Raw genomic sequence first — 23583 nt, 5'->3', positions numbered from 1 at the left:
CTTTGACATTGAAGCCTGTGATCCTTCCTGAGTTAATTTTTCCTTGTGGTCTGAGGTAGGGATCAAGGTTTTTTGGCGTCCCTGTGGAGATACGTTTACTGAGATGAGCACCGTCTACTGACTCGTGTGCAGGGGCGTCTCCCTCACGCGGGTGACCTTACCGTTGCCCTGTTTGTCTTTCTTCTTAGTTATTCCTGGATGTTTGTTTTCCAGATGAGTTTTGGAAATATTGGGTAGGTTGTCAGCCTTCCCCAAGCAACCATCCTCCAACCCAGCAAAATTGCATCTTAGTCTTACAATTTCACCGACTTGCACAGGAGCCTGGAATACCCGACCTCGCTCCGCATCACTCCTGTCCTGTGCTGCAGGAATGTTGCTCTGTAGCTTCCGTTTGCCAGGCAGACACACCTGCTGTGGAGTTTTTTCCCCAAGTATTTTAAAGTTCTTAGTGCTTTTCTTCTTTGTACGCTCCAACTGGTTTTTGCTGGTGTCTTGGAAAGCTATTGATTTTCACATGTATTTATTTCATAATTAACTACCTGTTCATCCTTCTAAATCTGATGAGTTTTTGTTGTCGCAGTGTGATCCTAGGAAGGGCTGTCCCACCAGGGTCTGGGGTTGGGGGAGTGTCTGCCCTGAGTCTTCTGAGATAGCGGGGGTGGCTCCCGAGGGCCAAGCAGGACTCGTGGCCAGCCCTGCCCCCACAGGTGGCTTGGGCCAACGACCCAGCATGGGAGTGGCATCCCAGGTGCAGGGGATAGAGGGCCCTGCCTGGGCCTCACACTCACCAGGCCCACCAAGGGCAGCGGCATCTGGCTGCCCAACCCCCGCCTGCTGCCTGGCCAGCTGAACTCTGCACTCACAGTGGGGCCATTAAGGCCCAGTAATACGTGTTTTTTGCAGCTAACGTGCAAAACACCAATAGCTTCATCTGAAATGGATTTTTAAAAGTGTCATTTTATGGAGAATTTTACTTTCCATCTTGTTGTTTATTAGGCTCTTAAAGGGAAAGCTTGTAATGCATCCATTGATCGAAATACCAATTGAATAGATGTGAGCACATAAAATACATAAAATAGTCCCGGCCCCTCATAATGGAGCAGCAGCATTTGTAACAGAGGCAGGCAATTAGTATCGCCCACACCACCCACCACCACACTGCTGGGCTGGTGAGGGGCACCCCTGAATCATTTTTATTCATTACTAGGAAGGGCTGGGAGGGGTCCCTCAGGAAGGTGATGAAGTCCCGAGGTGATGTAGCTGCCCTGCTGGGCCCCTGCCCGCCTCACACGTGGGGGCCGCCCATACCCCTTCTCACTTCCTGCCTGAGGCCAGGGCACTTGTCCTGGGCTGTCCCCTCTGCACGCTCCCAGCTCAGTGCAGCCCCCACTGCTCAGGTGATGCCTAGAGGCTTGGCAACCTCAAGTCCCCAGCCCAGGGCTGTACAGCTTGGGAGGGCCCTCATAGGACCGTCAGGCCTCTCAGCTCCCACCCAGGCCTGTAGCTCACCTGCCCACCTGCTAGAGGTGTGTCCCAAAGAGCTGAACCACTGGCCTGCCTGTACACATGTGCCAGGAGGTGGATGCTGTAGGGGACCCTGTGGTCTGGGTTCAGAGAGGTTGAGGTAGGCCAGACCTGAGTGGAGTGAGCTGTGTGGTTGGACAAGGGTCCATGAGATCGGGTGGCTACAGCCATCGTGAAGCCTGCACATTCTCCGGGTGGTCGAGTTTCAACCTTGTCAATTCAAGAGGGCGGGCCTGTGTCCCTGGACATGTTCAGGCTCCTCTCCCAAGGAACTGTTTCTTCCTTCCGAGAACCCTAATATTCTGTGAGCACCTTCCCAGGGACACTGCAAACACATTGCACCTGTCATTGGGGCTAGGCCTCTCAAGGTGGGGCCCATCCCACTGGAGTGTGTTTGAGATAGGGCCAGTTCCGCTCAGGGGTGGGGGCACTTGCTACCAGGAACGCCGCTGCACAGGCTGCAGGGCTGGGGGTGCACAGAGAAGCCTCTTGGTTGGGGCAGCTTCGTCTGGCCCCACACTGACATGCACACACTGGCACACATGCGCGTGCACACACGCTCAGTGGCCCTCCCGAGCTGAGCAGGCTGCGATGGGGCAGTCAGCGTTTCCGGTGGAAAGCCCCACTTAAGCAGTTTAGTGCTGTCACGGCAGCTCCGCCTGACCTACTTGGGATTCGCTGCGGAGCCGCCTCCCCGGGCGCCTCTTCTGCTGACTGTGCACTCCCTGCTCAGCTCCGAGCTTTGGAAAATCGTGCTCCATTTCCTGAAAAATGCTTGCCCGGTTGTCTTCTCTGCTTCTCAGCTGGCCTGCTCACCTCCTGCACGGCCACCACTGGCCTAGGTGGCCTGGCCTTAGGGGCTGCTGGGCCCCTGCCCCAGCCAACAGGGGTCCCTCTGCAGCGTCCCCGCCCACTCCTGCAGCCCTGCCTCTTCCAGCTGCCAGAACCCTGCCGAGACCCACTCCCTTCCTCCAACCCTTGGTCTCCCCTGCCGTCACCACACATGTGCCCCTGAGGGTCTTTCTAAGTTCCATGTCCCCTCCACAGCAGCTGGGTCAGCAGGGACAAGCCCACACTTCACAGAGCACTCAGGGCCTGCACTGTCTGACCCCCACCTCCCTCCCCCAGCCCTGCTGTTCCCTGTGTTCTCAGAGAGCCCACAGCCTGGGTTCCAAGAAGCTTGTTCCTTGCATCTGCTGAGCAAGCCCCCTTGTTCCCACCCGCCGACTGCCAGATGCCTTGGCAGATGCACACCCATCCACCTGCTCCCCACAGGTCTCCTTCTTGCATGTCCATAACTGGCCAGCCCCTACAGACCCTTCCCTACCGTACGCCCCTCCTGCAAAAGGTCTTTGGAGCCCCAGGGTGGCACCACAGGGGCCTCTCCAGCCTCTGCTCCACACCTGGTTTGTGTTGCTTCAACCAGACTGACAGAGCCACCCACATGCCTGGCACAGCTGCAGGGCGAGGGGCATAGGGTGGACTTAGCAGACACGGCCCCTCTCCTCAGGGAGTTGCTGAGTGAGGGGCTGGCAGGTAAGCAGAGCTCTGTGCACTGGGGTATAATAACACTGTACTGTCCCTTGTTGGGGATCAGGAGAGCGTCTCCAGGGATCTACTGTCTGAGCTTGGGCTGAGGCATGCTTGGGGGTCCGGGCACAGGTTCAGCATGTGCAAAGGCTCAGCACCATAAGGTGTCTCTGTGCTTTCCACGAACCAGAACTTCCCAGGGTAGCTGGAGTTCTGGGCTGGAGAGAAGGTGCCCTGGGCAGTGGCCAGTGAAGACCCGAGAACCTGGCCCCACAGGGCCACATGACATGGTTGTTGTGAGAAAAGGGGACCCCATGCAGGGTTCTGGGGAGAACTTGATCAAACCAGTTTTCAAACCAACTGACATGGCACGGCGGGTGTGGGGGTCCTACCAGGGAGCTGTGAACGAGGACAGGGGCCCCAGTCTGCAATCAGCAAGAGACGGCAGTAGCCAGCCTGGGCAGCTGGCAGGAGAGGCCTGGCTTGGACGGGAGGCAGGCAAGACCTCTGCCCTTGAGGGGTCTGTCCAGTGTGGGGTGGGCACTGGGAGTCATCTGCAGAGGGGGGACTTGCAGTCAGAGGAGAGGCAGAGGGTCCCCAAGGAGTCAGGGGAGGGATCTGGGCTGGAAGGTGAGCAGGAGACAGAGAGTGTAGATGGGAAGTGTAGACGGCGCTCCAGAGCTTGGCTGTGAGGGTGGGCAAGGATGACCAGTGGGGGCTTTGTTTCTTTTTCACAGATAAGACTTGATGGGATTGAAAACAGCTGGAAGATGCCAGACCAGGGTGGGAGGTGGCTGGGGGGATGCCCACCACCCTTCTGCCTGCAGCTCCACTTCCAGGTCCCATTTCCCTTGCCCACTTCACTCCACATGGCCTCATGCTCTGGAAGGAAATAAAGTTCAAATCCCAGACCTGCCCCTTCAGAGTCCTGGCCCTGATAGGACTGGTGGGTCAGGGGAGGGCCTCTCCTCCTACGCCTCCCCTCCTATGCCTCCCCTCCTATGCCTCCCCTCCTCACTGCACCGTGCGCTGGGGGACCCACGCTGGGTGCCCAGTGGCTTGCTTGGTCATGTCTCAGCACGAGCACAGACACAGTCTTACGTGGGGGAATGCCAGCCCCAATGGGAACATTTGGGGGCTCACTAGGCTGGGTGGGAAGTTTGGTAGGGCTGGGAGGAAGGCACCAGCTAAGCACCTCTGTGCCAAGGAGGCTGTCTGGGTGTCCCCGGGCATGGAGCGCCACGTGGTGTTCTCTCTGGTCAGTCCTGCAGCCAGGTCCCATGGCATGGGGACATTGCAGGGTGCAGGAGTGACCCTGCCCACAGCAGGGAGCGGTACCTAGAGTCTAGGGATGCAGGCTGCCTGGTGGGTTGTGTGGGCAGCCTTCGGGAGGAGCTGCTGTCTGTCTGGTGCATTTCTGCTGAGCTGGGACTTCTGCTGCTAGTAACACAAGTGCTGACGCCATCACCCTGGGGGTGGGCAGCATGTGCGCACGTGTATACTTGTGTGTGCAAGAGTCTGTCTGCCTGTGTGCACCCATGCATGGAGGCAGTGCGGTGGCCTGAGGCGAGGCTACAATGCAGACTGGTGGACAGAGCTCCCTGCTCGCAGCATGTTGGGGGCTGTTCAGGCCTGCTCCAGGCATAGCCCTCCAGGAACCAGCAGAGTGTGGGTGTCCAGATGGTCCCTCAAACCCTTGTGTAAGCCACTTGGCAGCAGCGGCCCAGATTAAGGTGTTGCAGGGTGTGGGAGCCCGGTGGGCTGCTGCTCTCAGCCACTGTCCCAGGCATGCCCTGCAAATGCCAGTAGTGGACACCAGGCTTATCCTGGGGAAGACCAAAAAGCCTTGCTTCCTTCTTGCTCAGACCCCCGTCCCTGTGTGTTCTCTTCACTTGGACCTTCTGCTCTGCTCCCAGGTGCAGGTGGGAAGTATCCCCTGTAGTCAGGGCCTGCCTGGCTCCCCCTGCTTATCCTCAAGCACAGACGTGGCAGGACAGAGGGGCCCAGCCCAAGGTGGGCAGATGACCCTGAGAGGTAGAAAGAGCTGGGCTCAGCCACCTGAGTGCCCACCACTGCCCCTGAGCTGGCCTGGACGGCTTCCGGACTGGAAGTTTCTGGCTTCTCCCAAGGTAGTAAGTAAATGCACAAGTGACTTTTTTTTTGTATTATTAAACCAACTTTTGTGGTGTGTGTGTCTTTCCCCCATTACCACCACTTTTCATTTAAAATGTTATCTCCCCCCACTGTCCTTTGTGCCCCCCCAGGGAAAGAGGGGCAGCTCAGCCTCACCCTGGTGTAGTCAAGGTTATGGTGATAAATCCTGGGGCACTGTCACTTCTATTCGGAGTAAATTGGCTGGCCGCTTTCGGGCTGAAGGAAAGATAATTTGCTGTAGTATTTCAAATGGATTAGAAATGGATTTGAAGGGAAAGTTCATGCCTCCCATTACAAAGGCGAGAAAGAAGACTGTCTTAAGGCGCTGTTCACTCCCTGGCCTTCATTATCCACGCTTAATACCTTTCCTATTTTCCAGCGTTAATGAAATTTCCTGGCGGCGTGGGCCTGCCGGACGGATGGGAGAAGCCTTCAGATCTGCGGGCTCCCATTGCAGAAAAAGAGTTACAGAGGCTTGCTGTGAGGGCAGGCGCACTCTGGGGTCCTCGGCCCTGCTATCATCTCATTAATTTTAAGCCCTCTTCTCAATACAGCTCATTTCCAAAGGCTGGCCTCTCCATTAGGGTAACAATTTGCTGGAGTGCTTTGACACCATAGCAGTGAACAGCTACAAGGCCCCTACCCTGCACCCTCCTGGTGCCCTCCTGTAGCAGGTTCCAAAGCCAGCAGGGCCAGTAGGGTGAGGGAAGGCGCAGGTGGGCAATCCCAAGGCGGGCCCTTCCCCTGACCTGGTCAGGCCCTGAGGCCCTGAGGAGACACCTGTCTCCATTCCCACAGACCCTAGGGGTAAAAGTGTGAGCACAGAGCCTGGGGTTGTGGGCACAGGTGCAGCCCCGCCTCCATTCTGCCCATGCAGATCACAGGCCTCCTTAGTTGCTCTCAAAATCCAGTGCGTTGTTTTTTGGGGAGGGAAGAGAAGGGGGCAGATTGATTGTTGATGTTTATCTATACGAATAAATGTGGGAATGATCAAGAATACCTTGGGAAGAAGTGTTACCCGAGATATGCCTTTTAGCTGTGAAACACACTTGCTAAGGGAATGGCTCCTGCACACAAGGGTACAGGCAGGGTCAAGCGTGGCCAGGCTGCAGTGCCCAGCCCCGAGTTCATTGCTGGCTCTTGGCTCCTCAGTGTGGACCCATTAGCCCCAGGTGAGGGGCTACAGAGCCTCGTGGGACAGGGGTGGTGCTCGGAACTCATGCCATCCTGGAAGCTTCTGGCCCTTCCTCTGCCCTGCCAGGCCCTTAACCTGGGCTTGGCCCAGTCTTTCTGAAGCTGCATCATGTTGCGTTAACCTTGTGGCCGTGCCTGTGTGGTGGCCCCTGGGGGAGGGGTGGGCAGGGAGCGGGTGTGTAGCCTTTGGAGACGGGCTCTGGCTGAGCGGGTGGTGGTCTATCCCCATTGGACCCTCAGTCAGAGGCACAGTCCCACAGGTGGATTCTCACAGGGCTGGGCTCCTGGGATATTTTGAGGGCCCTGCTTCCTCCTTCTCAACTTCCTGAGGCATCCTGAAGCTGGGCCCAGTGGGGTTGGGCATGGGGCTGGTTGCCTGCCTATCCTCATGCTTCATGGTGGCCTGTGCTGTGGACGGAGGGTGAGAGCATGTGGGAGGGCTGTCCTCGTGTGGAGTGACAGCCCGTTGTCTCACTCGCCAAAGCCTGTTGGGAGGGTGGGACTGGCTGCAGCCCCATCTGAGTGGCCACTCCATAATGAGGACCAGAGCTGGCTTCTGGCCTCAGTTGTAGGGTGCCAGAGGCTTGGCAAGTGCCCGGTGCTGCCAGGTGGGGGATGTCCTCTGGCCACCAGACCCCTCACACTTCAACATTGCCCCAGCACTGGGATGGCATGCAAAGAGGCAGCTGTCCTGTGGGCAGTGAGTCCACTTTGGGCTCTGGGCAGCAAGGGCTGGGGGCAGTCCAGAGGCCTATCAGCCTCAGGCTGAGAGAGCTATAGGGCCATGGCCCCAGGTTCGGTTCCTGACTGTGGGGATTTGGGGTCAGGCTGGCTGTTTCCCCTGGGCAATGGCTGCAGCTCCTCTGGAGGGCTGGGACCCCCTCTTAGTCCCCAGGGCTGTCAGGGTTTTTCAAATGAGGTGCTGGTACCAGAGAAGACCTCACCTGGCCTGGCCCCAGTGTAAGCGAGGGTGTAGGGATGGTGCCCATAGACCACAGACACCCTGGGGTCCCAAGGTCTGCTGAGAGCCTGCAGGGACAAGTCTGGCTGGTTTCCTCCAGGTGCACCAGGGGCTGCAGGATGCCCACGCCATATTTCCCCCTCCCGCTCAGACATGCCCTGTGGGGGCCCCTGGAGCCTGCATGGGCAGATAGGATGGGCAGGGGCGGGTGGACTCAGTGCAGCAAGGCCCCTTGTTGGGACTGTTTCCCTCCAAGATTGGTGTTGTGAATATGAATTTTAATTAAGAGAAACTGGGCTAAGTGTTTTCCGCATCTCTTTGCCCTGGTGTTTGTACTTACACCACAGCTCCGGGTCCCTGAGCACTGGCTCACCCTGCTTGCGTCGTCTCTCTGATGGCCCTCGGAGGCCACCACTGGTGGGAATCCCCTAACTTGCAGATGGAGAGACCAAGGCAACCCCTGTGCCCTCACTTCTGGTGACTCCTCCGTGGGGGGTTTTGACGGACGGTGCTGCCAGGCATAATGGCAGGTCCCCTGTGCCTGCCTTGTCCAGCCAAGTGAGCCCGTCACCATGGATTTGACAGACCTGGGTCTGGGGGGCACCCCTCCCTGCCCTGCCGACTGGGAAAGGGTCTCCTGCATCCGCAGGAGGGGCTGGGGGCCTTGCCTCCCTCAGGACCTGGCCTGGGTGGGCTGCAGCGTGGCGGGGGTTGGCGTGGAGCACAGAGGATGCTGGCAGGAGGGGCATGGCCCTGTCAGCCATCCTTACCTCCCACGTGAGCTGCTCTCTTTGTCCACCCCGAGAGCCCCCCAACCCCTATGCCAATGGACAACCCAGCACTCACGGATGAGGGCAGCACAGACACTCAGTCACAGCTTCGTGAGCAGTCTGAGCTAAAATGGAATTAAGTTCAATTTGCATAAACAAATCACTGCTGAAATGTGTCCTGAGGGGACAGGCCCCATACCCTGAGGAGTCCTGAGACCTCCACCGCAGGGATGGCCTGCCTGTGTGACAGCTGGGTGAGCAGGCAGACGGGCTGTGGGGGTGTTTGTGAGGGCGTCTGTGTGGGCATCTGTGTCCTAAGTGGCAGCATCAGGGCCTTCTCCGACTTGCTCTGCCCTTGACCCTCCCCAGAGGCCATGGTGCATCTGGCAGGATGGGGTCCAGGGCCTGGTGGGAGAAGATTGCGGAGGGAGAGAATGGTCAGGCGGCCCACGAGCTCAAGGTCCATCACCCAGGTCTACTTCTCTGGCCTGGGTGGCCAGCTCTGCTAATCCACAGGCTGTCCCAGGCCCCTTCAGCCTTTGACTTTGTGGCCACTCCAGCATTTTCCTCAAAGAGCTCTCCTGGGTGGGGGTCTGTGAGGCTGTCCTCAGCCCACTCTCAAAGCAGAGCTCTCTGAGTATTAGGTAAAGGGGAGGGTCAGGCCAGGCAGTGAGCCTGCTGACCCTACGGCATGTCCTGAAGGCCTAGTGTGGTGTGGCGTCCAGGAGGTGGCCACCAGTCTTGGTGTAGGCTCAAGAGCCCTGTGCCTATGCTTCCATCAAAACAGACTCAGCTGCAGCCCCAGAGAACCTAGTGCAGTGTGGCCCAGGGGTGATTATGTCCAGAGAGGGTGCACACTGGAGGATGCTGTCCCCTCCCACAGCTCTGCAGGGCTGACACATCCCCAGCCTGGTTGGTGGGGTTGGGGGTGCCACCTCCTGAACTCCTTGTCAGCACTCCCCAAGCTACCTCAGAACTGTCCCTGTGAAGGTGGGCAGAGGGCACAAGTCTCCTGGTGGCTGAGCATGTCCTGGGCAGCAAGGGCTGCCCTGCTCCAGTCTGGAGTCCAGGCCTGGGCTTGGCCTGGCGCTGACCACCAGAGGTCCAGTCTGTCCTTGCATGTGCCTGACAGTCACTTCCTGTCTCTGCAGGTCCCTGGTGCTGAACCGCTTGCGTCCGGCTGCCACTGGGGGTGGGAAAGCCCAGCCCATCTCCCCTGGGTGGCGGCACAGAGGCTATCGCTGCATTGGAGGGATCCTCTACAAGGTGTCAGCCAACAAGCTCTCCAAGACCTCCAGCCGGCCCAGTGACGGGGGCAGTAGGCCCCTCCTCCGCACAGGTGAGGGTTGGGGGCACTGCAGGCTGGGCCCCAACAACTCGGACCACGTCCCAGCTGGGAATTCATTTTACTCTTGGGTTCACGCAGAGCCTTGGTAGCTAGCCCTGAGAGGCCCTGGAAGGCCCCAGGAGGCCCCGGGAGGCCCTACGGCCTCAGCCATCCCTGGGGGGGACCCCACAGTGGTGCCACGTCTTGCTTGGCTGAGTGGCTCCGATTTTGGGGGGAGAGCATGCGCGAGTGCCCATGTTTTGCTCTTGGACAAAGGATGATCCAGGTATGGTAAACACGCCTGGGCGAGTGAACACCTGAGGCCACGGTGCATGTAATCGCATTGGCGATGCCTCGCCAACTATGTCTGGAGGCAGCCACCACTGCCGCCTTGTGCCCCTGTGGCCTGGGAGACAGGCTGAGGAGAGGGAAATGCTTTGGATTCGCTTATTGTTCAAATTAACTAGAAAAATATTTTGGTTTCAGTCCAATTTTACTTCCTTCCTTGTCCATTAAAACAAAAGGCAAGATTGCAGGCAGCATTGAGATTGCAGGCCCAGCTGTGCCCACCTGCCAGTGGCTGGGGGAGCGGGGTCTCAGCCCCAGGGAGCACCTCTCACTGGAAACCAGCCCACTGGCCACCCATGCCAGGCTGCGCTCCCAGGGCCTTTTTCTGGGACCCATGAGCTTCCAGGCTGCTGTTTTCCAGGCAGGATGCACTGAGAATGTTTCTCGAGGAGAGGCCCCTGGGGGCCTGGCACCCCTTCCACACTGGCTGGCCAGGTCCTGAGCTGGGGGAAGCCCCTGGTGAACTGGGCAAGCATAAGTCCCGCCTCTGTGTGCCTCTGTTTCCCTATCCATACCTTGAGGGACTGGGCCGTGTGTACAGGAGTCTCCTGTGCCTGTGGCCTCACCTCTGCCCTGCACCCCAGTGTTAGTGGAGGGTCCAGCATAGAGCACTGGTGGGCTCCTCCTGGGGCCTGGGAGAGGCTCAGCCCCAGGGACACCATCATGGGTGGGGGGTCAGGTGATTCCCTCACGCAGCAGGGCCCACTCTGATCTGACCCCAGAGCTTGGCAGGGCTGTGGCCTCACAAAGGGTGGGGATCTTGGACCCCTCTTCCTCCACTGCTTCTGACTCCCAGCACCTCACAGGGCCGGCCCCAGGCTGGGCAGCTGTGTGGGAGCATACAAGGCCACATGGGCTGGTGGGCGGCCGCTTGTACCATCAGGGAGCCCTCCGGAGGAGCCCTCCAGAGGAAACCCCCGGGGACCTGCAGCAACAGCTCTGCAGAGAGTTGGGTTGGCCTCATGTGATAAGGCCATGAGGTGGCCTCTCTGTGGGTTACGCCCTTTGAGGACGCAGCCAGGAGCTCAACCCTGGCTGCTTGGACCCCCCATGTGGCCCCCGCCTCACTGTGAGGGGTAGATTGCTCTCAGCTGTGAGATGCGGTTGACCGGCCCACTTAGGTGAATAATAATTAAAGAAATAAATTTCCTTCCCTGGCGTCAGCGAAACTGACTTCCACTAGGAAGTGCTGCCCTCTTTGGGAGGGGAGGGGCTCCACCTCCTCTTCTGGCTGCCCCTCCTGGCCTTTCCCAGTCACCTGCTTGCCCAAAGGTCCTGCCCCAGGACCCCTACCCATGTACCTGGGCTATGGGTGTTTAGCCACCAAGAGCCTGCCAGTCTCTGCAGTGGCCCCAAGTCCAAGTGTGCCTACAGAATGCAGTCCCAGCCTCAGGCTGCAAGGTTGGCTCTTGGCTTGTGGTGAGCCCCCACACCCCGCCCTTGTGGGCCGTGGTCTCCCTGCTCCTGCCTGGCTACCACAGGACCCTGGGCAGGTCGGGTCTCTGAACTGCATCTTGTCTGTGACCTGCACACCCTCCCTGGGTGTGTGCAGGAGGCCCTGGCTCCAACTAGCGCTGCCTCTACCTGTGGCTCCCTCTGCTGGTACAGTCTTCTTCCCAAGGGGGCAGCTTCTATGCACCTTTGACAGGCGTGCCCTGGTGGGCTCACAGCTGAGCAGACTGGGGCTTCCTGGGAAGGGGCCTGGCTGGCCTGGCACAATGGGGCTGGGGACAGGTGGCCTGAACACATCCCTTTGAACACTGCTGCTGCTGCCCACTGGGCTCTGGCCAGAGCAAGGGCTGGTGCTAAGGAAGCTCCGAGCCCAGAGGGCCCGCCACCCAGTGGAGCCTGACACCAGCCTGGCTGGGGTGGGGGCTGGAGGGATCCAGCATCTATTTTGGGAAGACCCCCAGGAAGTGAAAGTTGTCTGGAATGCTCAGCACCTTCTGCTCTCGAGGCTGCCAGGGTGGTTCAGCTGAACTTTTTAGCACCTCTTGGTGAGGCCCCACTGCCTCTTTTCAAGCCAGCTACTTTATGTGCATTTTTTAACACTGCAAAGCATTTGAATAGGTGCCTCCTGTTCTTGTCAAAACTCCCACCGTGAGCCCCACACTGGCATTTTTTTAAGAGCAAAAAGTCGAAAGAGGAGTAAACCACGCAGCCCTTCCCCCCTTGGGTCCTGACGCAGGGGGGCATGTGACAGAACATGTCCCTGGCCGGGAGCAGATGGCGCCGCAGTGTCACTGGCAGCCTGGGTGACAGCCTGGAAGCCAGTGCCCATCGACAAGCTATCAGATGGCAGCGTCACTGGCCGTGCAGGCTGGCAGGTGTCAGGGTGTGTCTGTGCCACCTGGACTGGGCTCCGCTGCCACCCTGTGCACAGGTGTCCCCAACTCAGGAACAGAGGTTGCCCTGAGCTCCCTTGCTGCCTCACCTGTGCCTGAAGAACCTCGTCACCCTCCCTTTGCCTGTGTCATCCCCCACGCCACCCACATTCCTACCAGCACCCTTAGCTGACCCGTGCCCATGCCCTCGACCCCGAGGCCCCATCACCAGCCCCTGCACATGCTGCGGCAGAGCTCTTCCCTCCTATTGGGGGGGTCTCACCACCTAGCCTTGGAGCTGCCCTTTTTCACTTGAGGTGACTGAGGCTGAAAGGCGGGCAGCCCCTGGCCAGAGGCGCCATGTAGCTTCAGCAGGGCAGGGTCCCGGCCGCCTAGCTGGCCCAGCCAGTGCTCCCACAAGGTCCCCTGCAACTCAGGGCGGCACCCAGTATCCCTGAGGCCAAAGGGTGCGGCTGGTACTCCACCACACCCTGGCCTAGGGAGGGCAAAGGTGCAGGGGGCATCAGGGAGGAGTGGGAGTGTCCAAGGCTGCAGCCTGGGGGGCGTGAAGGAGTCTGGGTTTGGTCAGGCTGTGGGAAGTGTCAGGTCCTGGGGGCATGGCAGAGAGGGGCCTGGGGAGTTGCAGGTCTGTATCTGCATGGCAGAGAGGACACCCTGGGGAAGGTGGGTGAGGAGGGGGCAGCTGCGCAGTGCTCAGATGGGGGCAAGGCCAGAGGCTGAAGAGCAGGGGCCAGCTATTTGGGAATGGGCAACTTTGGAACATCCCTTTTTTAAACCCGGATGGCTTTGTCATCGCCTCAGGTCCCCAGAATTCCTGATGAAGTCACTTGTGCCTCTTGCCACCATATCCATTTCAGCAGTTGCCCTGCAGGAAATCGGATCTGGCCTGGGAAGGGTCATGTGTGTATTTGAGGAACCAGGAAAGCTGTCCTGGGTTGGCTGCTGCCCTGCCCTCCCCGTGGTCCTGGGGGTAACCTCGTTATTAAAAGGCAGGCTGAGGCTGCGGGCAGCCGTGCCCTCCCCACAGCTTACAGGGTGTTCCCGCGCAGCCACAATGAGCCCTTCTGACCCCCGTCCTTGTCAGGCACTCATTTGTGACCTCAGGAAGGCTTGGCTGGTCTCCATGCTTGGGGTTTTGAGCAGCATCTGATGAGGCACCTCCAATATTTCGAACAATGGACACCAGCCAGGATCCACTGGGCCAGTCAGGGCCTTGGGGTCAGAGACTGTGTCCAGCAGCCTGAGGCCAGTGGGCAGATATCTCCTGCCAGAGCCACAGAATGGACGTTTCGGGCTTTGCCACCACAGGCTTCTCATTTGCATATTTTTCTGTTGTTCTTGCTTTACAACCCTTTAAAAATGTGAAAACCATTCTTCACTCCTACAAAGCCAGGCTAGGTGTGGCTCATGGGCCACACTGGCCACCCCTCAGGCCCTGCGTCTGACTCAGCAGCTGCTCCATCTGCCAGTAGCCTCCTGGGGGCTAGAGCTGGGGGGAGAGCCTGGAGAGAGTTCCACAGGGCACCAGCATCTCCACCCAGGTCCTGCCCGGGGGCCACCTTGCTGCGAGGGTGGACATGGGGTGGGGCGGGGGCAGCAGGAAGCCAGCGGGTGGGAAGGTTGGGTTGGCTTCCTCAGCCCTTATCCCTGGGAAGTTTGTTCCCTCAGGAGGAGCCAGACCTGGGGCCTGGTGGCTCCCCAGCCTTGGTGCTGTGCCCCCAGTGGAGCTTAGCAGGGCCCAGAAGGGCATCTGACTGCCCAGGGGGCTCTGGGGATGTTCCTGGAGGAGGTACCAGTGCCAGAGCTGAGTGCTGGGGACCTCAAGGGGCCTTGGCTGGGTGGGTCAATGGGCAGGGACTCCGGCCTGATGTGACCCAGGCTTCTCTCCCTGACAGGCCGAGTGGACCCTGCCAGCAGCTGCAGCCGCTCCCTGGCCAGGTAGTTACCTTGGGCTTGGGCAGTTTGGGGGCTCCCCACTCACCCTGGGCTTACACACCTCTGCCCTGTCCACAGCCGGGCCGTCCAGCGCAGCCTGGCCATCATCCGGCAGGCGCGGCAGAAGAGGAGGAGGAGGGAGTACTGCATGTACTACAACCGCTTCGGCAGGTGCAACCGTGGAGAGCACTGCCCCTACATCCACGACCCCGAGAAGGTGGCCGTGTGCACCAGGTGCCCGCCCGCTTTCGCCATGGGCGTGGGGGGTCTGCACAGGGCCCCCGTCCCAGTCCCCCTGGTCCCTCTTCAACTGCTCTTCTCCCTGTGCCGCTCACACAGGTTTGTGCGTGGCACATGCAAGAAGACAGATGGGACCTGCCCCTTCTCCCACCACGTGTCCAAGGAGAAGGTGAGTGCGCTCAAGCTCCGCAGGGGCCTCGGCACCCAGCCTACCAGCAGATGGTGCCCACGGCCTTCCCTGGGCTTGGGACACCCGGACCCCTGCCCCCTGGGATCAGTACGGACCTGGCACGCCGCCACGGTGGGAAGCAGCACTGATCTGGGGTCCCCACCCCTGCAGCTCCCCGTCTTACCAGATCCCCAGCTCCCCCAGCACTGCTAGGCCCCTCCCATCCCCACCACATGCCCAGGGGATATGGATGTGAGTCCAGGACTGAGGCCTCCTCTGTCGCTTCAGGCTTGGGACAGGCGAGGGCAGCTGCATGAGCTGTGCCTGGTAGAGGGAGAAAGGAAGGGGTGGATGGAGAGCCGTGGCAGGGCCGGCGTGCTGGGAGGGGCCCTGCAGGGCAGCCAAGGCTGCGTGGTTCAGGTGTTCCCGCCCCACACACCTCCACAGACTGTGCTTTAAGCTGCAGAGGATCCCTTGCCCGGGAGTGCTGGGTGGGGTGACCTCATGCTATCTCATGCCCGAGGCCCCTGAGGACACTGGCCAGGCCACCTGTGTGGCCACAGCACCCGGGCTGGGGAAGGGGCCAAGGTGGTGGAGCCAGGGTGGTAGCCGAGCTTAGGGACAGCACCAGCACAGACATGCTGCTGCTGCTGCAACAGCTTTTCCCCTTGAGGAACTTGAAAAGAATCAGCATTTTTCTCCCTAATAGAGCTTCGAAACTCTGTTGTGAGCAGTTTGGAAAATTCACGTCGAGTTTCGGGTTCATTAGCTCCCAGCTCCAAATTCGTGCACATTCCGAGCTGTCTAATGCAGACGCCCGCACCAGTGCCCTGCATTAATGTTATTGTTATTTGTGTGGACGTGGGGGTGCCAACAAGGTTAATTGAAATGAGAATGCAGTTTCCTCTTGATAACGGCCCCGCTCTGACAGCCAGGAGCAGCTCTGTTTGGTGTGAGAGTTGGCTTTATTATCCCTTTTTATTAGAGCTAATTTGGGCTCTATATCAAAAACCACATTAAGGGAATTGTCTACAGCCGCACCACTGCCAGCCCCAAACAGGCCCCCAGCCCCTCTTCCCTCTGCGGCTGCAGTTAAAAGACAATTAAAAATAAACTCATGCTCATTAAATCACCCTTTGTTTCTTTCTTCCTCCCTCCTGCCCTCTCTCAGCTCAGGGGCCTCTTCCCCTACCCCCCACCCCCCAACCTCACCCAGGAAAGTGACTTTTTAAAGCCTCTGGGTCACGCCTGGGGCTCCTCCATGCTTTTGGCCCTGGTGCTGAGCAGCTCTCAGCAGGACAGGAGCGGGGGTGCCTGGAGGAAGGCAGGGGCCACAGGGGAGGCCTTCTAGGGCTCTGTGGGGCTCAGTGCTGAGGCAGAATAGACGCCACCCCATTCCGGAGATGGGACCAGACAGCCCAGGAAGGCGCTGGCTGCTGGTCCATGTGAGGGCCAGGGAGCACTCAGAGACTCCCTGCTTCCCTTCCTGAGTGGTCCCAGCTCAGGCCTCAGTTTCCCCCAGCTGGGAGGTGGATTGTTTTTCCTCTCCTAGCCAGGTGGTGGCAATAGGCAATAGCTGTGCCACATTAGCAGGTGCTGGGGAGGGAAGGGGACGCTGGGGCTGGCACCAGTCAGGGTGGCCCAGGCTGCCCACTCTGTCCTCTTTCAGGCCTCCCCTGGGCCCCCTCTCTGACAGGCTAGCCTCCACAGTCCAGCCTGGCCCTACTCCAGGGTGAGACTCCACCCACCCAAATCCCACAAACCACTTGTCATCTGTGTGTCAGGTGTCCAGAGAGTCTTCTGCTGGCTGTCAAGGCCCCACAGGCCATCCTGCTACCTGGTCACTGGCCCCACGGCCTAAGGGGCTCCAAGGGCAGCTCAAGCCACTGTCTTGCCCCTTCCTGGCCCTGTAGGGCTGAGCACAGGTGAGGGACTCAGGATAGCACACCTGGGCCTGAGCCACAGCTTCAGGGCTGCCCAGGTCCATGTCCTCCCTGGACAGAGTGAGGACACATGCTGGCTCATCTGGGGAGGCTGGAGAGCCGGGGTCTTGTTTCTGAGCAGGTAGCTCTGCCCCAGGCCCCCACTGGCTGCCCCACTCGCTGGCCTGCACTGTGCATGAATTTCCCACGTGGGCAGGGCCGTGGTCAGGTATTCCAGCCACATTTATGCAGCCGACACCTGGTCATGGAACCCTGGACAGGGCCTTCAAGTCCTGGTGTCCTTGCTCGTAAAGTGGGGCATGGACATGGGGGTGTGAGGTCTGCTGGCCCTCACCACTCGCCCCTCGCCCGCAGATGCCCGTGTGCTCCTACTTCCTGAAGGGGATCTGCAGCAACAGCAACTGTCCCTACAGCCACGTGTACGTGTCCCGGAAGGCCGAGGTCTGTGACGACTTCCTCAAAGGCTATTGCCCTCTGGGCGCAAAGGTGAGGGCCAGGTGGGAGCTTTCTGTGAATCTATCGTCCTCTTAAATATGCCTCAGCACCTCTGGTGGCTCATGAGACCCTTTTGTAGCCCAGAGGTGGTTGCAGTCGTCATCTGCACCTCACAGATGACTCAGAGAGGCTGAGTGACTTGCTCAGGGCCATGGAGCACCAGGGCAGGGTGGAGTTTGAACTGATGGGAAGTGTGGCTCAGAGGACCCAGGTCCCCCCAAGTGCAGCAGGGGTTCACTGTGGGGGTGGGGCTGGCACAGCCCTCAAGAGGCTCTGCTGTGGGCCGAGGGAGGCAGCCTCATAAGGGAACATTGGAGATCAGGGGGCCATAGGGCTGCAGGTAGGTGTGGGGCCAGCAGCCTCCCCAGGGTGGCAGGTGGTGGACGGGGCCTGGGACAGAGGGGCCAGGCAGAAGCAAGGGGTAATCCCGAGCAGCAGCAGCCGTTGCTGTTGGGATGAGCTGGGGCTGGAATTAGGGAACTGAGCTTGAGGGCAGCCTGGTTTCCTCCTCCTCTTGGTGCAGGTAATTTTCCTGCTGCCTGTACTACCTTGGAGGCAACCTGCCTTCTCCCCTGTCAGCTGGGAGGGCTGCTGTGGTGGGAAATTCCTGACAGCTGAGTGAACTTGGCTCACTCCCCTTCTTACCTGGTCATCCTCCACCCCAGCAGTGCAGAGCTGGCAGGAGAGGGGTTACTCGAAAGTGCCAGGGCCTCTGTGTCCCCAGTGGCTGGCCGCAGGTGGAGACCCTCTTCTCCCCACCCCACTGCACTTGTGGCTCTCCCTGCCCTGGGAACTTATGTGCCTGGGCTGGGAGACCCCTGAGAGGGAGCCATTATTCACCAGCCCAGGGGCCTGCAATCTGGAGAGGGGACCATCACTGAAGTTGAGGACACCAGGCATTGGCGGGGGGCGTCCTGCTCTCCCTCCTGTGCACAGCCCTCCACAGCTGGCTGAGTACCTCCCACCGTGTCCCCTCCTTCGCCCTGTCCACATCCACGGTGGCCCAAAACTTGCTTCCAGGGAGGGCACCGAGGCAGTGGGTACCTGGAGCCAGCCCCCAGCTCCTCTCAGTGCAAGGCCAGGGGCTGTGGCCCAACTGGGAGCTGGCGGGTCACCTTGAAGGCACCAGAGCCCTGGCAGAGAAGCCCTTCCAGGGAGGTGGGGCCTAGCCCAGGTGGGAGGCAAGACTCCCACGGAGACCATGGAAGATTATCGTAAAATATTCTGATGTAAATGAAAATATCAAAGCGCTACGGAAGCCCCGCTTCTGTTAGGGAAGTGCTTACTGCGTGCCTTTCGGCGGCGCCGGTGCATGATGAAGAGCGGCTGTAATTATGCTGGGAAAGCGCTGAGCAGGCCGATCTGGGGGAGGCAAGGCAGCAGCCCGGGCCTGGGAGGGTTAATTTTATTCTCTAAATAATATAAAAAGTGCTGAGTCGTCGCCTTGCGCCTGAAGTAGAAGTCCTCAAATGGGCCCCAGAGAGTTTATAATATTCCACTGAATCAAGTGAAACTGTTAACCTTGCTTCATAAAGCGATGGCTTGTTAAAGAGGTGCGTTCCCTTTTCTTGTGTAAATCTCCGCTCCTTCCCTTTTTTGGGGGGCCACAGGGCTGCTGGAGGCCTGAAGGCTCAGAGGTCAGTGTGTGCCAGACGCCTGGTCCCAGCCAGCTGGAGCGGCCCCTCCCTCCTCCTGGGCTTCAGGACATGGTGATGATGGGCCAGTTGTTCTGTGGAAGTCCCTCGCCTTGGGGGTTCTGATGTGTCCTTGCAGTCAGAATGTCCCAGGCGAGGCACAGTGCTCTCTCCCTTGACTTGTGTGCAGCAGCAGGCTCACCCTGGTCACATGGTGGTGGGGGTGCTGGCTGAGCCTCCATCGATCTCCCCGATCCACATTTGGTGCGGAGGTGCTGCGACTCTGGAAGCCCACTTTCTCCCTTCAGTCTTAACGGTCGCTGACGCTTCTTGTCTGCCAAATCCTGATGCCTTCGCTTCTTCCACCTGGCACGTGGGGCTCTCCTGTATAAAAGAGCTTTCTCTCCGCCCCATGTCCAACTCCCTTGTGTATTTATGTCAGTGGGCACTCCGGGAGTCTGTGTTATTCTATGGGTCATAACTCACTACTATCACTTAAATTCAGATTTGGCCAGTGAGAGCCTTCAAGCGGGCCCCTCTTACTTGTGGCACACTCCCAGAGGTGTTCAACATTTTCTTGCTTTCTAGCATAACAGCATGCTCTGGCTCAGTAACAGCCACTTCTCCAAGGAGCCCTGGTTCCTTTGGGGTATGTTTAAAACTCACGATCTGGGTGCTGCATGTGTGCACTGCAGCTGGGCTACCCCACGGCCAGCCCCCAGGGCACAGAGCTGGGGTAGCTGTGTGTGCGTGTGAGCGTGCATGTGAGCGTGCGTGTGAGCATACGTGCGCGCATGTGTGTGCAGGCAGACGCAGCTGCCGCTCGACTTCCCCACTGCTGTGTTGAAAACCTGCCGTAGCTCAACGCTTTCTGCGTCTGTACCTCCACTCTGCCATCCCCAGTGACTGCCTGAGTTCCTGTGTCCCCTGAGTGTGCTCAGTGCCCCATCCTGGCTGGGCCTTCCCCGCCCTGCCTGGCCTGTGCCTGGCAATGCCTGATATAGGGAGGGCCTGGTTGAGTTTTAGGTTTCAGTTCCCAGCGGTGAGCTGAGTCACCAGGGATTCCCCTCCTCTCGATGGCCGCTCCTGGACCCTGCCGTCATCCTCCTGGCTCGCAGGAGCTCCTGTGTTTTCTGGACAACGTGCTTGATTTCAGAATCATGAAGAGCATTCCCTGTCGTCACTGCTTGCTGCCTCTCCTTCGCTTCTCCATGAGACGGGTCATTACATTTTTTGCCCTGTGGTCAGTAGTCTGTGGGTCTTGCTTAAGGACCTGTCTCCACCTATGTCACAGAGAGCCTCCTATGTCTGCTGCTGATGACTGCACCAGCCTTGGCAAGGTGGGTGTGGGAGGCACCTGTGGGTAAGACTCTGACCCCGTCCAGCCCCCACCTGCTACTTGCAGCTGTGGCCCTGCACAAGTTACTTTATCGTCTGGGCCTCGGTTTCCTTTTACATAACGTTGGGGTAATGGCAGCATCTGCCTCCCAGGAGGTCACGACAATTGCGAGGGTCAGCATGGTGATTTGCAGCCTCTGGAACTGGCCCAGTGCACGGGGATGCTCCCTGAGTGCTAGATGGCGTTTGTTTTCTTCATGTAGGGAGCCTGGTTCCCCAAACCATGCTCTAACTACCCGCTCTTCCCTCTGATTGCTCTTCCCTCCGATTTGTGGTGCCGCTTAAAACAGCAAACAGCTTTACTGAGTTACAATTTACATACCATACAATTCATCCATTGCAGCTTTATGATTTGTGGGTTTTAGGTGTATGGGTTTTAGTTAATTTGCAAGGTTGTGCAGCTATCACTGTGATGCAGTTTTAGGACATTTCCATCACCCTCCAGAAGGCCCTCGACTCCTTGTAGTTATCCCAGTTCCCCTTCTCCCACCACTCTACCCCACCCCACCCCACCCCAGGCAACGCAGATCTACCTTCTGTCTGTAAGCTTGTGTTTTTTGGGTGTTCACGGAATTATACAATACGTAGTCTTCCTTGTCTGTCTTTTGGCCTCTGATCAGCATTCTGCTTTTGAGGCCTGTCCATGCTGCGGTATGTATCAGCACTTCCTTCTGTTCTGTTGCTAAGTGATGCTTCATTGTACACATTAACCACGTTTTATTTATGCACTCATCAGTGGATGGACGTTTGGTTGTTTCCAGTTTGGGGCAGTTATTTATGAATATACTGCTATGAACATCCATGGACAAGTCTTTGTGAGGATGTACATTTTCATTTCTCTTGGGTAGATGCCTAGGAGTGGAATTACTGGGTCATAGGGTGACTCAGAGTTTAATGAACTGTTTTTTAAAGTGTTAGGGCTGGCCCGTGGCTCACTCGGGAGAGTGTGATGCTGATACCACCAAGGCCACAGGTTCGGATCCCATATAGGGATGACCGGTTAGCTCACTCGGGAGAGCGTGGTGCTGACAACACCAAGCCAAGGGTTGAGATCCCCTTACCGGTCATCTTTAAAAAAAAAAAAAAAATAAATAAATAAATAAAGTGGCTTCGCCATTGCACACTTCCACCAGTAGCAAACAAGGGCGACATGCTGTCTCCAGCCCTACCAGCACTTGTCCTTGTCTGTATTTTTGACTGTGGCCTTTCTGGCGGGTGTGAGGTGGTATCTCACTGTGGTTTTAGTTCACATTTCCCTAAGGGCTTGTGATGTTGATCAACTTGTGTGCTTGTTGGCCATTCCTATCTTTTTAAAATCAGCTTTATTGAGATATTCCATTTAAGTGTACAATTCAGTAGTTTTTTGATACGTTACATTATTAATTTTTTTAAATTGTGGTAAAATATATATAATGTAAAATTTTCCATTTTAACCTTTTTTTTTAAAGATGACCAGTAAGGGGATCTTACTAGGAGTGGAATTGCTGCATTATATGGTAATTCTATATTTTTCTTTTTGAGGAATTGCCAAACTGTTCTCCAAGCGGCTGCACCATTTTATATTTCCACTAGCAGTGCACAAGCATTTCAGTTTCTCTACATCTCTCCACCACTTGTTGAATTCATTTATTAGCTCCAACAATTTTTTGTGTGTATTCTTAGGGTTGTCTACATTTATAAAGACCATGTCATCTGCAAATAGATACAACTTTATTTCTTCCTTTTCAATTTGGATGCCTTTTATTTCTTTTTCTTGCCTAATTGCTCTGGCTAGAGATTTCAGTACTATGTTGAATAGAAGTGCCAAAACTGGGCATCCTTGTCTTGTTCCTCATCTTAGAGGAAAAAGCTTTCATTTTTCATTATTGAATAAGGGCTTTTTCACATACAATGTTTATTATCTTGAGGAAGTTCCTTTCTATCCCTAGTATATTGGATGTTTTTATCATAAAGGGTGTTGAATTTTGTTAAATCTTTTTCTACATTAATTGAGATGATCTTGTGGCTTTTTTCCTTCATTTTATTAAGGTGGCCAATTAATGACATTGACCACATTGTCAATCACAGTCAATCACAATCAATTGCATTGATTGGTTTTTTGTATGTTAAACCATCTTTGTATTCCAGGAATAAATCACACTTGGTAATTGTCTTAGTTCATTTTATGTCAACAGAAAATTACAGAATACCCAAAACTGGGTAATTCATAAAGAAACTAAATTTATTTCATGCAGTTCTGGAGGCTGGGAAGCCCAAGATTGAGGGGCTGCATCTGGTGAGGACCTTCTTCCTTGTGGGGACCCTGCTGAGTCCCAAGGTGGTACAGGGCATCATATGACAAGAGAGCAAGAGCGTGTTAGCTCAGGTGTCTCTTCTTCCTCTTATAAAGCTACCAGTTCCACGCTCATGATAAACCATTAATTGATTAACCCATGAATTCATGAGTGGATTAATCCATTCGTGAAGGCTTTTTCCTCATGATCTATCCACCTCCTAAAGGCTCAACCTCTCAATATTGCCACATTGGGGATTAAGTTTCAACATGAGTTTTGGAGGGGACATTCAAGCCATAACAGTCATATATATATAATCTTTTTAATGTGTTGCTAAATTTGCTTCTCAAGTGTTTTGTTGAGGATTTTTGCATTAATATTTATAGAGGATATTGGTCTGTAGTTTCTTTTTCTTGTAGTGTCTTTGTCTCATTTTGGTATGAAGGTCATACTGGCCTCATAGGATCAGTTAGGAAATGTTCCCTCCTCTTCTATTTTTTGAATGAGTTTAAGGAGAATTGGTGTTGATACTTTAAATGTTTTAGTAGACTTCAGCAGTGAATCCATGTGGTCCTAGGCTTTTCTTTCTTGGAACGGTTTTGATTACTGGTTCAGTCTTCATACTACATATATAGAGGTCTAATGAGATGTTCTGTTCTTGAGTCAGTTTTGGTAGTTCGTATATTTCTAGGAATTGGTCTATTTTATCTAAGTTGTCAAATTTATGTGTGTAGAATTGTTTGAAATATTTTCTAATTATCCTTTTGATGTCTGTAGTGATCTTTGTTTCCTTCCTAACATTGGAAATTTGTGAACTTTTCTACTTATTATTATTGTCTGTTTTGCTAGAGCTTTGTCAATTTTATTGATCTTTTCAAAGAGCCAGTTCTTTGTTTCACTCATTTTTCTCTGTTTTTCTGGTTTTTATTTCATTGCTTTCTGCTCTTATTATTATTAACTTATTTCTATTTGCTTTGGGTTTGTTTTGCTGTTTTTTTTTTTCTCCTCTAGGTTCTTGAGGTAGAAACTTAGATTATCAACTTGAAAATTTTCTTTTTCTCTAATGTATGAATTTAGTTAGGTGTATCCCACAAATTTTGAGATGTTGTATTTTCATTCAGTTCTGTTTTTTATTTCCTTTGAGACTTCCTCTTTGACCTATGGATTATTCAGAAGTGTGTTGTTTAGTTTCCAAATGTTTGGAGATTTTCTTGTTATCTTTCTGTCATTGATTTCTAGTTTGAATTCATCATGGTGAAGAATGTACTCTGTATGATTTTAATTCTTTTAAGTTTCTTGAGGGGTGTTTTATGGCCAAGGATATAGTCTATCTTGGTATGTGT

General features: G+C 56.0%; 1 protein-coding gene across 1 annotated transcript in view; it reads left to right on the top strand.

The window, feature by feature from the left end:
• ZC3H3 (zinc finger CCCH-type containing 3) overlaps positions 1 to 23583 on the top strand; it is a 91576-nt gene that overhangs the window by 54999 nt on the left and 12994 nt on the right. Inside the window, exons 5-9 of the mRNA XM_063079506.1 lie at positions 9285 to 9472; positions 14049 to 14091; positions 14167 to 14322; positions 14428 to 14497; positions 16795 to 16926. Coding sequence (XP_062935576.1) covers positions 9285 to 9472; positions 14049 to 14091; positions 14167 to 14322; positions 14428 to 14497; positions 16795 to 16926 — 589 coding nt within the window. The remainder of the gene's footprint in view (positions 1 to 9284; positions 9473 to 14048; positions 14092 to 14166; positions 14323 to 14427; positions 14498 to 16794; positions 16927 to 23583) is intronic.

Source organism: Cynocephalus volans, chromosome 15, assembly GCF_027409185.1.
Source record: "Cynocephalus volans isolate mCynVol1 chromosome 15, mCynVol1.pri, whole genome shotgun sequence".
Lineage (NCBI taxonomy): Eukaryota > Metazoa > Chordata > Mammalia > Dermoptera > Cynocephalidae > Cynocephalus > Cynocephalus volans.
Note: the sequence above shows the minus strand (reverse complement) of the source record. Positions and strands in the feature narration are given on the sequence as shown.